Genomic DNA, 13665 nt, shown 5'->3' on the forward strand with positions numbered 1-13665 from the left:
CTAGGGGTGTGCAAATACATATTGAAATTTTCAAATACGACTTAGAACAGAATATGAGCAAAAATGCCTTCATATAACGAATCCAATATTAAACAGATCAGTGAAAAAGAAAACGGAAAATTAAAGATAACAAACACTGTTCATTTTGCTTATTTCAGAATTCATTTGGCATTTGGAAATAAAATTAAACTAGAATTGCCCAGAAGTGTATGCCCTACTGAAGAACCCATATAAATTTTATACATGATTTTATTTATCTGTGTTTTATACAAGAAAGGCCAACGTGAAACCAGGTGGAGTTGCCATATCGCTGCTGACTGCGGTAAACTCTCATTAATTTGGCCTTCAAGGGAACAGAAAAAATATCCCAATTAACTGAAAGCTCGCATTACCGAATGGGCCTGAAAAACTGCATCAAAGTAATTTCACCTGATGAAGAGTACGATGAATGCTGCATATAAGATGAAACCGAAGTAAAGACGATGCTTTTTCCCAGTTTCATCAGGTGCATTGCTTTGCGCACACAGTGTTGGTGAGGCCCTCTTCACAAAACAGTCCCATCGCGTTTTGAAGACACTTCACTGCACCCGATCAAGCTTTACAGTGAAACATGCAGTGAAGGAAAACAGCGGTGAATTCGAAAATTTTCAACGTATTCATTAATTTTCCAATATTCAGGAATTCCAAATATCATTTTCTTGAATATGAACATGAATCGAATAACAAACATATTCGATTCGCATTCACAATTTAGAATATTCGCATACCCCTTGCTGTAACAAATGCAAATGTAAGCTCTGTGCTAAGTACATTCCATTCACGACCTTTTGCAGCCTGTTTTGGATAATACAGTTTCTGGATGATGAGCATTAATTTTCAATGCTTGGGAAAATTGTCTCAATGAGATTCCACCATAGCAGCACACTGAAGATAGCACTGCTGGGTACCTTTTAGTTTCTGCACATGAGTTCAGTCCTGACTACAACAAGCAGTAACCAAATATATTGAGCACAGTTCTACCACGTTCACAATAAAAACTAGAATATTTACTCGCATAGTAAACACTCCCCCCAATTTCGCTGTTGTGAATTTGAAAGAAAAAAAAAAAAGAAGCATCTGTCGTTCCTCCAATTCGCGCCATCACAGTCCACAGCGCATTTCTTAGCAGCCCGCGAAGATGCTGCGCAGCGGTAACATCACGCTATGTTTATCTTTTGATGTTAACTCTAGCGGTGGGAGTGGCGGAAGGTGGGCGACCTAGGCAAACTTAACAGAGTGCCAGCGGCCTTGACGGGACCTTGACAAGACTGGTGTTCAATAAGTTTGCTTTATCATGTTACGTGCGACTGGGGCAAGCACCATCCACTGCCGCAAAATCATTGAAACACGTGATAGCAGCAAATGCCTTTTGAAGTTAATGATGCTAAAAGCAGGTGTCATGATTGCAGCTGACTGCGTGATTTCGTTCATGATTCATGGGTGGGAGGATGGACAACTAAAAAAAATAATAATAAAATTGTTTTCCCCACATACTGAACTGACGTCAATATTTCTTGAGAAAAAAAAAAAGCGGGGCTCATTACGCAAGTAAATGCAGTATATACGGGCAGAGCTCCGGTGCATGCCAGACCAAATGTGGCGACCTGCAATGAATTCTGCTCTCACCACGCCCCCTTGGCAATGCCAGAGTCCAGTTCAGACACACAGAAGGATACTGAAAGTGCCCGTGATCGATGAGAACCAGCCCAGGCATGATGAGGGTCAAGGTGCTTGCTATGGCCTGAAAGCAGAGAGCAGAACAAACCCAGGTGAGCGAAAAATTAAATGAAACTTGGCACAAGAAAAACAAATTTGTGAAATAAGTCAACAGACTGTCCTTTTTAGAGGACACTATGGATAGGCTGAAGTTATCTTGTGCAAATAATTTCATTATTTTCAGCTTCTATAGGCTAGAAACAGCTAAGAAATGAAACATTAAAGGCACTGCTACCACCGGTCTTCTTCAAAAACAAAACGCCATCACTCCAATGCAGATCTCTGAGGCTATATTACACCAACACTTGTCGCAAATGGTGATGGTGGAGTCCTTTTGACACTCACGTCACAAGTTTGAATTGAGCGGTGTTCCAATTTTTAGTACCACATCAAATTTTCTCAGCAATAAATGAGTCTCTTACTGCCAAATAAACACTGACATGGCCAGAAAGGGCTTGGCAGTAAATTAAATTACCAAGGATAAAAACTGGATGAGTTTGTCCAGGTAGAAGAGGAGGAGCTTAAACCATGCCACAGCTCACCATATCTCGTGGCTTCATTTTCATGGGGGCCCACAGCGAGTTCCAGAAGAAAAACACTGCCGGGAAATACACGAGGATATCCGCAGCCAGGACTGTGAACATGGCAGAAGAACGTGGGTGACCATCGCAGTCAAGAGGCAAAAAGAAACGACAAGCCTTTGGTGCATGTATCTGTTTTTTCAGGCACAGTATGTGAGCTTGACCGCATGAATGTACTCTAATACTCGATATCCTGACCTAACCCCTTGCTTGCTATGCTGCCTTCAGGACAACCAGAAAGCACGCAGTGCTCAAAGGAGTATTGAAATCAATTTTTTTCATTGAATTTTTTTTTTCCTTTATAATGATGCACAAGGCATTTATAAACATGGATACCTATGTAAAATTAAACTTCATTCAATAAATGATTTATAAATAAATATTTTTTTCTTCTTCTTTATTCTTGGTTCTGGTTCAAACAGCTGAGTCGTAGCTATGATGTCCCAGATGGTGCTGAGGTCATGCATCACACACCTGCTACAAAAACATCTCTTCATAATTTTAAGGTACTGCTACTCTTACACCAGGCTGCCTGAGCTCCTGAAATGATATCATGGAAGCTGTGTGCCCCACAGGGCCTCCAACCAACTGTGATGTCATAGTTATAGTATGGCTGTTCAAGCCAAAATTGAATGGAAGAAAATAATGCAGTTATAGACTATTTACCGAGCACAGACAGTTTCCACAATGCAATTCAGATTTTAAAGTACCTATAAGCAGCTCACTGTGGCTCTGAATCAAGGCTGGAGGACAAAAGCACAAGCATCATTCCTCCAGTGCAATTATACAATATAACACTTGTGTCCATTATACTCAATGTAAGCTACACAACACTAGCACTTGTGTTGCTATGGCTTGACTCACAGGTTCTCACAGTGAAGCTAGGTTGAAGATGAATGTTATGGATGGAACAGTGAGTGACTTTAGCATTAAGCAGAGGTAACTCTCTAAGGTGTAAGCTAAGCTTCTGTCACACCTATAGATGCAGTGAACCCGACGCACGAATGATGAGCACCCAACATAGTGTGCGCAGAGACCGGCAAGCACACTGGCAGCCACCTTCGCAGCGAGCGCCAGCAGTGAAGCAGGCGAACGCTGCACTAGAGTTCACTAGATGTGTAATGTGACAGTGCGAGAGTGAAGGCGAAGGCTGTTGTCACAGAGGCACTTTTGTAACGAGCGCCCGACACAAACAGCACTGCTGATCTGGACTGAAGCCATGAACCACATATTTTTGAAAACAGCTGTACATCAATGTGCTGCAATGGTAGAGTAGGTCACTCTGAAAAGCTCCTCTAAGCCAGATAAATGCCAAATAAGACGCGCGTCTTGTCTCACCTGTGTAGCGCATGAACAACTTGTGGTGGTAGCTTTCTGTGCCTCTTGACGTGTTGAGGGCAACCCAGCTGCCATTGACAACTTCTGCACTGAAAATTGCAATAAAATTAGAACCGGAAAAGAATTCAAGCTTCATGCCCAGCTACTTCACTGCCACATAAAATCTTTGTCAGGCACACCAGTAGTATGTGAAATAAGATTTATGAAATCTTAAACCTATTATGCTCCTCCCCCCCACCGTTTCTCTAGAAGAGGCCCTTACTCAATGGTCCTATATACCTGAAAGAAAGTCTACAGTAAATATTTACGAACTCTCTTGGTATTACTTTTATTTTTTTTAGGTTATTCAGGGGTCAGGAGGAAACAGCTCCTTTTTTGTGTGTGTACACTAGCCCTATCAGTTCCATTCAGTGGTAAAGCCAATGTCTGTAAGTCAGTTTGAGCAGTCCCTCTGACTTTGAAAGAAATGAAATAAATATAACCACAATCGAGTTTCAATCCCATGGCAGCAAAAACAGATCAGCTTCGGTGGCCACTCGAATGAGAACACTACACCATCACCGCAGCCAAACATCCCACACATTTAATTGCTACTGTCTTGTGCTCCACACTGCATGTCATTGTCTTCACTATCTTCCATCCATGCACAATGAATCCAAAATAGGCTGCTATGATATCATATTTCATTAAACGGTCACAAAACTTTACACTGAGCTAAAACTAAAGTCTCTAATCACCTATTTTGACAGCCTTCTCCCGAAGCCTGATATTGAAACGCTAAGCTCGAAATGAAAGTGATGCAAAGTGCAACGTGCCAGCACAAATACTTCGCATTTGGCCTATTAAGCTAAACTGGCTGTAATTTTGTTTTCTGTTGCTAGTGCCCATGCAGATGTTGTCCCTGGCAAATGTGCAAAGATGGAAGCTGTATGGCAGTAACGAGCAAAGTATTATTTATTTATTTATTTATTTTATTTTATTTATTTATACACAGTACCTACAGCGCCCTCAAAGGGGCATTATTGTAGGGGGGAAACATCATAAATAAGAACTAACATCTAGTACACAATAAATTAGGCAAATGATGCGGTCTACACAGAATACAGAAAACCCATGCACTGTGGAAGCAGAAACAAACAAAGAAAAAATAAAAACCATTGTAGAAAGGCAAACATACCCTAAACACACACACACGCACACACAAAAAAAAGATACATTTTAAAATACAGCACTGCTTAAAGAATAAATCTTTAAGCATAATCAACCTTGAAAAAAATTAAAAAAAAAAAAAAGCAACATAATACACTCGGACAACAATTATTGCACTTATATTGACAGGTGGCTTTACAAATCGGTCAGAAACGATGTAGGAGGAGCGGTAGCGACCCGCGAAGGGAGACAGTTCCAGTCATGCACTGTTCGTGGGAAAAAACTATATTTAAATACGTTTATACGGCAATTGTACTCGCGTACCTTAAGTGGGTGGTCAGTGCGGGCGGAAATGTAGCTGGGTTCATGAATGTATTTCTCTTTTGGAATTCCAGTTTTATTATTAAGCACACTATAAAAGAAAGAGAGTCTCAAATATTTGCGCCTGTTTTCTTTATAAACATTCTAAAACCTTTCAGCATGAACACATGCACAGTGCGATCTTGCATTGTCACCGTTACATTACAATACTGGACCATTGGCTTCCACGATATTTCGAGAGGTAACGCCAAGCTCCACTCCATTTCCCTCAGTGCAACAGCTGTTTATAATACTGCTTATAAGAAAACCTTTATGCTGCCTCAATAACTTCATTCTTACAATATTCCCCAGTACCCACCCCGTTCTGGCAGAAAAATATTTGGGTTGAAGACACACAATTAATGCAGACTGCTCTGAAGGAAATTGTGTAAACTGCACATGATGTCAGGAGCACAATGCCGGCAGACTGTATTATCGAGGACAAAAGTCTACGGATCACGTAAACAGCAACCAAAGAACATAACTTTCGTACCGGCCAGTAGACGTGGGCCATACTTGTCTATGTGAAAGTTGGACTTCAGTTCTTTCATGTGTGCTGGAGAAATAAGGCGATAATTTGTTTACATAGTACTTCTAGTCCAAAATCACCAGGCATGCAATCCAGAGACTTTTGTCCCGATAATACTTTATCTATGCTTCTGCCCCACCATCAATGCAGCCAGTGTTATCCTGGTGCAAGCCATCTATAGGAAAAGCTTTTCCAGTATTTCCAAAATAAACTTTAACGTAGGTTTTTAACGCATGCTGGCCAAAGCTTGGATCAATCGATAACATTAAAATCAACAAATAAGCTTAGAAATGAAACATTTCTTCAATATTTATTTTCAAGACAGCTGCTGGCGTTTCCGGGTATGTGGCAAGCTCTTAACAAGCAGAATATTTTTCCGTGTTATAAAGCATCCCTTACACTTTCCCGCATATCCAGCTGTGGTAGGCAGTCAGCGGCGGGTAGTCCAGTCCCCAGTACAACAGGTCGTTGTCTGTCGAGTTCTCGTACCTGGCAGATAAAGAAGAAGCTATTAGCAAGAAAAATAGAACCAAGGAAATGTTGAGAGATGCTTTTCTCGGATCAGCTCATAATAAAGCTGACTAAAGCTAAACTTGTCTCGAGACCGGCGCGTCCAACAAGCAAAACAGAGACGGAAGCGAAGCGTGGATCTGAGAGAAAACACAACCTTCCTACCATTCAGTTACCGGCAGATTCACGGTGATCTCCATCCAGTGCCTCTGAGCCTCGTAATCTCCGAACATAGGCGGCTTTCCGGCCCCTAAATCAAATAAAATAACACAAGAGGGTTGATGGAGAGGATTCCATAGTAGTAATTAAAGATAAATGTGCGTTCACGGAAACGGCTCTCCTACCCGAATACGGCCATAGCGAAGTCGCACACCGCAGCAAAAGCGCTGTCAAGACTCCAAAGTAGCACACGTCGTCGATTTCACCTAGGGCAGATAACATGTTTTCGACACTACGCTCGAAAATGTTTGCGAGTTATAATTAGTGTTAATGCATGCCATCTTGATTTCATAACGAAAAACTTCAAGGCAATTCGGTTTTGAAAACAACGCTCACCGGCAAACATCTCAACACACCAACTACACAACAGCAGCAGACCACGCCAACCACGCGGAGAAGGGCCGACGTAAACACCGGCGTGAAGGGCGTGAAAGTCGAGACAGAATGCGCGGGAGCGTTTTTAAATCGAACACAATAGCAACTTTTACATTCTGAAAAACTCTTAATAGTACAAACTTACCAATTTAAAATCATTTCTGCTACGCGACTAGCCGTAATGAAAGATATTTGGGAAGGAATCAAGAAATGTGCGGCTCGGCGAATTGTTTCGCATCTGGTTTTGCTGGTTTCTGGCGCACGTCTGCCAGCAACGCTAGCCATGCGTCCGAAGAACAAGTTCGGCGCATATTACGAAGTTTTCGTTTAAATTCGGGGCCCATATTAATTTATTCTGCTTCGCAGCAACTTCTAGAACACTGTAGCAGCAACCATAAGCATGTGTGGAATCGGACTCTGTGTTAGAATATGCGAAACGGGCTCATCAAAGGACTGCGCGGCTATCCTGGTAAGTGGAAGACGGTTCATACCGATCGAGCCGTTTAGCTGATATTTCGCGCTAATTTTATTGTTATATGCATAGGACGATACTGTGCACAACACTGTGTGTCCCGGCCTATTTGTTTTGGTCATGCTGCCAAAGCAGTTATAACTATAGTGCTCACAATGTGTAATGGTTGGAGATTGCTGGGTTGTCAAATCAGTGCTGCGCGCAAAGCATGTGTTCGAAATTGTCCTACTGTTTTTATTTTAGATGTAGTCAGCAAATAGCAGCGATATGGCCATGTGCATTATGTGCATTCGTAAAAGTTTAATATGCTAAAATTGTTTCTTATTATTATTATTACGCTTGCCTGACGTTTTGATTTCAGCGAAGAACCAGCGCGCTATTGGTCGAGCTTGGAAGGCGCTTTCTTTTTCACGTGCAGAATTGTCTTTGGAAGCGTTATAACGTTCTTTCAGAGTACGGTCAGCCGTCATTGTTTTCGATTTATTTTGGTGCAGATTGTAGAGAAACGGTGTAATGGTTATCGGGAAAGAAACGTTGTGAGCTGTCGTTGCAACGAGAAACGTCGTCTGCGAAGCAGCGAAACTCGCCGCCATTCGGATGAGCGCGCAACTTCCGGAAAGCTACGGCAGCGCTCGCTACGCTTCCTGTCGCCTTTTTGACTGGCGTCGAGAGTTGCACGAGTCAGCGCAGTTGTTGCGAGGTTACGCGCGATGGTCGTGGCTGTGTTGGAACTCCCACCACCATCACCATTCGGAAAGTCTGCTTAGGAGTAGCGTAGGAAAAACAAACGCCGGCGCGACTGCTGCTTCGGACTCTACGCGAGCGCGGTGCGACAAGCCGCGAACATTACCACGCCGTAATGTCGGGCCTGGACTCCAACCCGTTCGCGGACCCACACGCCCCGAGCCCATTCGCCGACCCGGCCGTCACGCAAGTGACAAGCCGCAGCCAGCAGGCGCAGTCGGGGTTAGGCCTAGAAGACTACAACCCGTTCGCCGAGCCGGCGCAGCCGCGACCGACGGCGACGAGTCCGCCTCAGTATAGGCCTTCGACGGCCGCGACACCAGCTGCCGCAGTGGCAGCCCCGTCTGTGCAGCCGGCTGTAATGCAAGCCGTGACGGAACCGCCTCCGGCCTACTCGGCGGGCGGCGGTGGCGGCCAGTCGACCACGATCTCGACGGCGGAGCTTCAGAAGCGACAGGAGGAGCTGGAAAAGAAAGCGGCCGAGCTTCAGGCCCGTGAAGAAGCATTGCGGGGCGCCGCGTTCAACGCTCGGGCCAACAATTGGCCCCCACTGCCCGAGAAGTGTTGCGTGGCACCCTGCTTCTACCAGGACATCGGCGTGGACATTCCGCTGGAGTTCCAGAAGATCGTGCGCACCGTTTACTACCTGTGGATCTTCTACGTGCTCGTGCTGGTCCTCAACTTCCTGGGAGGGCTCGCCGTCCTCGTAAAAATGGGCGGCGCCGCGCACTTTGGCTTCTCCATCATCTACCTGGTGCTGTTCGCGCCGCTCTCGTTCCTCTGCTGGTTCCGGCCGCTGTACAAGGCGTTCCGCTCCGACTCGTCCTTCAACTTCATGGTCTTCTTCTTCGTCTTCTTCGTGCAGCTCATCGTGTCGATCATCTACGCCGTCGGCATCGGCACCACGGGCGCCTCCGGATTCGTGGTCGCCATCGACGCCTTCAGTAATTCTATCGCGCTCGGCATCTTCCTCACCATCGTGGCGACTGGCCACGCCGTTAACGCAGCCTGGTCTGGAATCATGTTGCTTCGCGTGCACCGCCTCTACCGTTCGACGGGAGCCTCATTCGCCAAGGCGCAGCAGGAGTTCACCGCCGGCGTGCTGCGCAACGAGCACGTCCAGGGCGCCGCAGCTAATGTGGCCGCCGAGGCGGCGCGCACGGCCGTCCAGCAGAACCTGGGGAGCCGCTACTGAGCCGAAGAGCCAAGTCGTCAGAACGCTCTCGACGCTGGTCCCAGTCCCTCCTCCAGAATGCACCGCGTGATTGACTTTTTTTTTTTTTTTAATCCTTAATGCGGCGTCGCAGCTTTCTTTTCTGTTTTGTGGAAGTTGAAAGAAGTGCCGTGGCTACCGTTGCGTCTCTCGCGGACAGATAAGGCGTTAGAAAACGGGGGATAGAGCCGCTTTTATCTCCTTCCAGTCAGTTGTAGGTTTTAGCTGCATCAAATTCGCAAGGCCCAAGACCAGGCATAAAAACTGATTTGGCATTCGGGAGGTGCTGAGTGCTGATCGTCTTTTCCCACCATTTTGCCCTGTCAGTGTGAATATACGCTCGGGCTTTTATCTGCCGCCAATCAGTCAGTTGTAACCAACATAGTTTCAAATTCCTAAGACACAATATAAAACTGATCTGTCATTTGAGGTGACAGAGGGAAAGTGTCAATTCTCCTTGCTTCGTTCCAGGACAGTGATTGTATATGCGTATGCAGTGTTTTATCTTAATTGCGATGATTGCCTCGGTGTAAAAAGGCAAAGAGGGCTGGCGTTTGGTGCTCTTTGTTTTTCTTCAATCGGAGGACACTTAGGAGTAGAGCTGTTTTTTCACTTAAGGATGCAATTCTTTTGTTCCTTTCTCTGGCTCCCTTTGGATGCGGAGCTATGTGACGGCTTTATTTTGGAACAAAATGCCGTGTGTGCTTGTGCAAGTCGCCGCCACCTCCTCCTGCTGATGTGTGCAGCAAAGTGATTATATTCGTCTTTGTTGGAGGAGAAGTAGGGACCTCTGAGGAAAATGTCTTTCGCTGATGCTTGACTGGTTTGCAACGGGGAAGGAAGGGAAATGGCTCCTCATCGCACACAGCACTACTGCTCTGTGGCGATAAGTCAGAATTGCACCTGGTTCCCTGTGTGCCGGTTTTCTTTGCAACGTGGATGGATGGGACTTGCTGTGGATGTGTAATTACTTGTTCATGCCACTGTTACTTTATCAATGCAGCACATTGTTTGAGAGTTACCTCTTGCACTCGCTGCACTGGTTCGGCCTAACTATGCGACGCACCGTAAAGTGAAGGTTCGACTCGCATGCTGTGCTGTGTATTCATTGATTGCTTGGAACGCAAGCATAGGCAAAGCTAGCTCTAGGTTTGGCTGTGCGTTTTCTGACCCTTGTACAGAAGAGTTGTGCACTCGACAACTATTTTTGCTTTGAAATGTCTCCAGGTTTCTCTGGACATTCAGGCTAGGGACACATAATACTGCCTTGCTTTGGAGGCCTGGTGTGAAGGGCGCATTCGTTAATGAGAAAAAGTGGGTAATGCATTTCGTTGAAGTAATGATGACTAGTCCAGCACAAAAAGCCGCCATTCCGAAGACACCAGGTGAAATAAGGAAGTGTCGAAGTTTTCTCCACTGTGACTGCAGTGCGCCCGTCCTTACCTCCGCTAAATAGCTTTTTCACACCCACAAGGCTAGCGTTTGTCTTGAGTGCACAGATTAACAAGGCTTTGGTGATAAACCTCTCTTGAGGCCAGAGCCTGGTTGGTGCTGCCTCGTGCTTACTCTTTGATTAGCTCTCTTCCTATGCTGATGTGTCATTGGCTGGAGACATTTTCACCCTCTCTGCAAACAGCTTGTTTTCGGTTGCTGCGGCCTAAAGCTTCTTGTCTTTGTCTTGAATAAACATGCGTGAGCAGAGCCTTCAGAGTTGGTGATAAGCCTTTTGAATTTCTGTTGAGGCAAACATCTTGTTGCTACATGCTGATTATTCATCTGGCCTGCTGCTTTCCTTCAGAATTGTGGTTTGGACAGGGTTGTCATGGTGCTTGCTTTGCCTAACCGTATCATTAGGTAACTTTTCAGAAATCCATTATTTATGTGTTTTGAACTGGGCGATCTCCGAATCACCGCTTCTCTGGCAATTTGCTGCCACATTGTTCCATATTAGTAGCTTGGCCCACACTACTCTTGGCTATTGCCTTAACACGGGTGTGATTAGGCTGGGATTTCATGCAATGTTTCTTTGTTTTTTTTTAGCCGTTCGCTTTTAGTTTCTGCTGAATTGTACTTACACCGATTAGCTGCGCAAATTTGTGTGAGCGTGGGTTTGGCCTCTAACATCTGTCCACTCTTTTTAGGTGGGAAAAATGGTGTGATCTTATCAGTGTGTGTGGCACATAACTAAGTGAGTCATCTTAGATCTGCGACCATCTTATGTTTCCTTCTTTATAAAATAAAAATAAAGGTGTCTTATTTGAGAACTAGGACGGCTTGTTGAAACATGCACCCTTCCTGACGAAAGGAAGTGTGTGCAGCCCACCTGTGCTTTGGGATGTGGAAGGTCATTGCGGTTGAGTCGCCCCTCTTGTGTTGCATTTCTCGGTCCTTGTGTGTGTACATAGTTTGGGAAATCTCCGCATATGATCAAAAATGAGAAGTGGAAGGGCACAAACGTCCTGTTATGGTTTTTTGTTTCTACATGCTGGACTGCAGCATGTATCCTGGTTTAACATCTCCCTCAAGATGGTAGCTTAGTGGATATAAATATTATATAAATATTTCTTGCCATAATGTTCGTGTTCTAATAAAGTTTGAAGGCAGAAATGTTTGTGTGGAATTCTGCATGACATGCTGGCTTTGAAGTCAGTACATGGAAGTGTCAGGTAGAGGCTGTTGTGTTCATGGATGCAGCATCCTTTGTCAGCATCACATTGTTGACTGCATTTAAATGCTTATCTCCAACCCGACAAAAGCCCACATTCTGAAAGTGTCCAGTAAGTGGCTATGCCTATTTTAGTTTGGCAAGCTCAACATAAGGTAATATGCTTAATTCCAGCTTGATGCATATCTCCTTGCATCATTTCACTGAAACTGCACTTGCCATTGCATTAGAAAAGGGCAAAAATTAATATTGAGTGTGTGCCATAAATAGTAATCAAATAGGATGTAGCTTTTGAAAGAAATATTTAAGGCAGTAGGAGCTCATAAGAGAGCCAACGAGATCAGAGGTGATGTTGATGCTTTCTGATTTTTGGAGCAGGAGAATCGCCCCAGTTGTAGTTATATCAGTTGTTCTCACCATGCACTTTCAGCAACACAGATTTTTACCACGGAAGACTTGCGATGCTTGGTGCATCACCTTTGCACAGGCACAAACTCTGAGAATTCCACCTTGCTTGCAGCCTTTGTATTCTGTGACAGTATTGCATAGTGGCGTGCTGTGTAGAGAACGGGAGTTCCAACAAACCGACTTTTAAGCTTTGTTTTTTTATTAGACAAACAATGGAGCCCCAGGGCAACTCTCGCTCTGATAGCAGCGCAATGCGTCACTCGAGCACCTGGCATAAGGCGACCCTTTGATAGCTAGCATACAGTGGGGAGTGGATGGAAGCTGTGTAAGGTCTGGGACAAATAACAGCTGAAGGAACCTTCGCTGCATGGATATCCCCATTCAAGTGTAGTGTTTTTTTTTTTAAGATAGCCTCTTGTGTCCACTTCATCGCTCAACAAAATCACGGAGCTGTGAGCTTTTTCTCCCAGCTCCTTAAGCTGGGAGAAAAAATGTTGCAGTATTGTACCATCACTTCCTTCCTTTCTACCCAACCCTGCTGTGGTCGACACATCACAAGTTGATGCTCATAAAAGAAGGAAATGTTACCTAAAAACAGTTCACTCTTAAGAACTAGGGGTATGCTGATGCAACAAAGAGATCTTTCTAACCCAGTGTTTTGCACACATTGTCCGTAGTTTGTGTATCATGAAACACTTTTTTTGTTGTCCATGCACAGTCTGAATATGAGCTATTGATAACTGGGGGAAAGAAACAACAGAGCTCTGCATTTGTATGGTAGATAGTGTCAATTTCAGCAGAACAGAAAATTAAGTGAGTTGTATGGCAATGTTAATAGTTGGAATGGTGTTGCATATGTAATATTTAGTTTGCAGGCTTTAAAAGCAGCCATCTGATTGAACGTTTTGCTTGCGAGTGATGATAGGAAAAGTAAAATAGGTATTGATCGCAAGGACATACTGTGACGCAAACCTCTCGGAAGCGCCCGCGTGACAAATTGAGTGGGATAATGCACGTTGAACTGCTGCTGTGGGATGCTTTACTAGGCAGTTCAGTAGTGCGCTGGTATTACGTTTATTTATTTATTTAGTATGCACCTCAGTCTGGGCCTCTATAAGCTTAATTTGAGGTATTAGACCCACTCATTCGGCAAGAAAGCACTTCACCTAATCAGAGTTGCTGAAGTTGGTGAGCTTTACTGTGACGATGCACACCGACAGAAGCATTCATATTGCTGTTATGAAAAGAGAAACTGAAGCTACCACACAACCATTAGGATTTAAGCGGTCACTGAATAGGTATTGGGATTCCTCTGAAAAAGCAGAGGACTGTCAGCAACCTGACAGA

General features: G+C 44.6%; 3 protein-coding genes across 3 annotated transcripts in view; 2 read left to right on the forward strand and 1 right to left on the reverse strand.

The window, feature by feature from the left end:
• Positions 1–267: 267 nt before the first annotated feature.
• Positions 268–6897, reverse strand: gny (ALG6 alpha-1,3-glucosyltransferase garnysstan). The gene is made up of 8 exons (XM_084576077.1): positions 6778–6897; positions 6567–6647; positions 6388–6472; positions 6112–6201; positions 3675–3763; positions 2298–2389; positions 1716–1780; positions 268–596 (listed from the first exon to the last, which is right to left on the reverse strand). Exons 1-8 carry the CDS (start codon positions 6785–6787, stop codon positions 545–547), a joined length of 564 nt encoding a protein of 187 aa, XP_084432203.1. The 5' UTR covers positions 6788–6897; the 3' UTR covers positions 268–544.
• A 318-nt stretch (positions 6898–7215) lies between these two features.
• The window catches only part of LOC146180563 (asparagine synthetase domain-containing protein 1), a gene marked incomplete at its 5' end in the record, with an annotated part of 59609 nt that continues 53159 nt past the window's right edge, over positions 7216–13665 (forward strand). The window contains 1 exon segment of the mRNA XM_084576074.1: positions 7216–7285. Coding sequence (XP_084432200.1) covers positions 7216–7285 — 70 coding nt within the window.
• Scamp (secretory carrier membrane protein) lies at positions 7940–11854 on the forward strand. The gene has a single exon (XM_084576076.1). It carries the CDS (start codon positions 8148–8150, stop codon positions 9225–9227), a length of 1080 nt encoding a protein of 359 aa, XP_084432202.1. The 5' UTR covers positions 7940–8147; the 3' UTR covers positions 9228–11854.

This window comes from Amblyomma maculatum, chromosome 8 (genome assembly GCF_055883805.1).
Source record: "Amblyomma maculatum isolate TAMU_Amacu chromosome 8, ASM5588380v1, whole genome shotgun sequence".
NCBI lineage: Eukaryota > Metazoa > Arthropoda > Arachnida > Ixodida > Ixodidae > Amblyomma > Amblyomma maculatum.

What these genes read in the sequence shown, in the direction of transcription:
- gny (XM_084576077.1), bottom strand. An exon ending in AATCTGCCGGTAACTGAATG is followed by an intron (nt 6,202 to 6,387) that starts GTAGGAAGGTTG and finishes TTTATCTGCCAG; the next exon opens with GTACGAGAACTCGACAGACA. An exon ending in AAATGAAGCCACGAGATATG is followed by an intron (nt 1,781 to 2,297) that starts GTGAGCTGTGGC and finishes CTCTGCTTTCAG; the next exon opens with GCCATAGCAAGCACCTTGAC.
- Scamp (XM_084576076.1), top strand. Translation starts at nt 8,148, where the DNA reads ATGTCGGGCCTGGACTCCAACCCGTTCGCGGACCCACACGCCCCGAGC.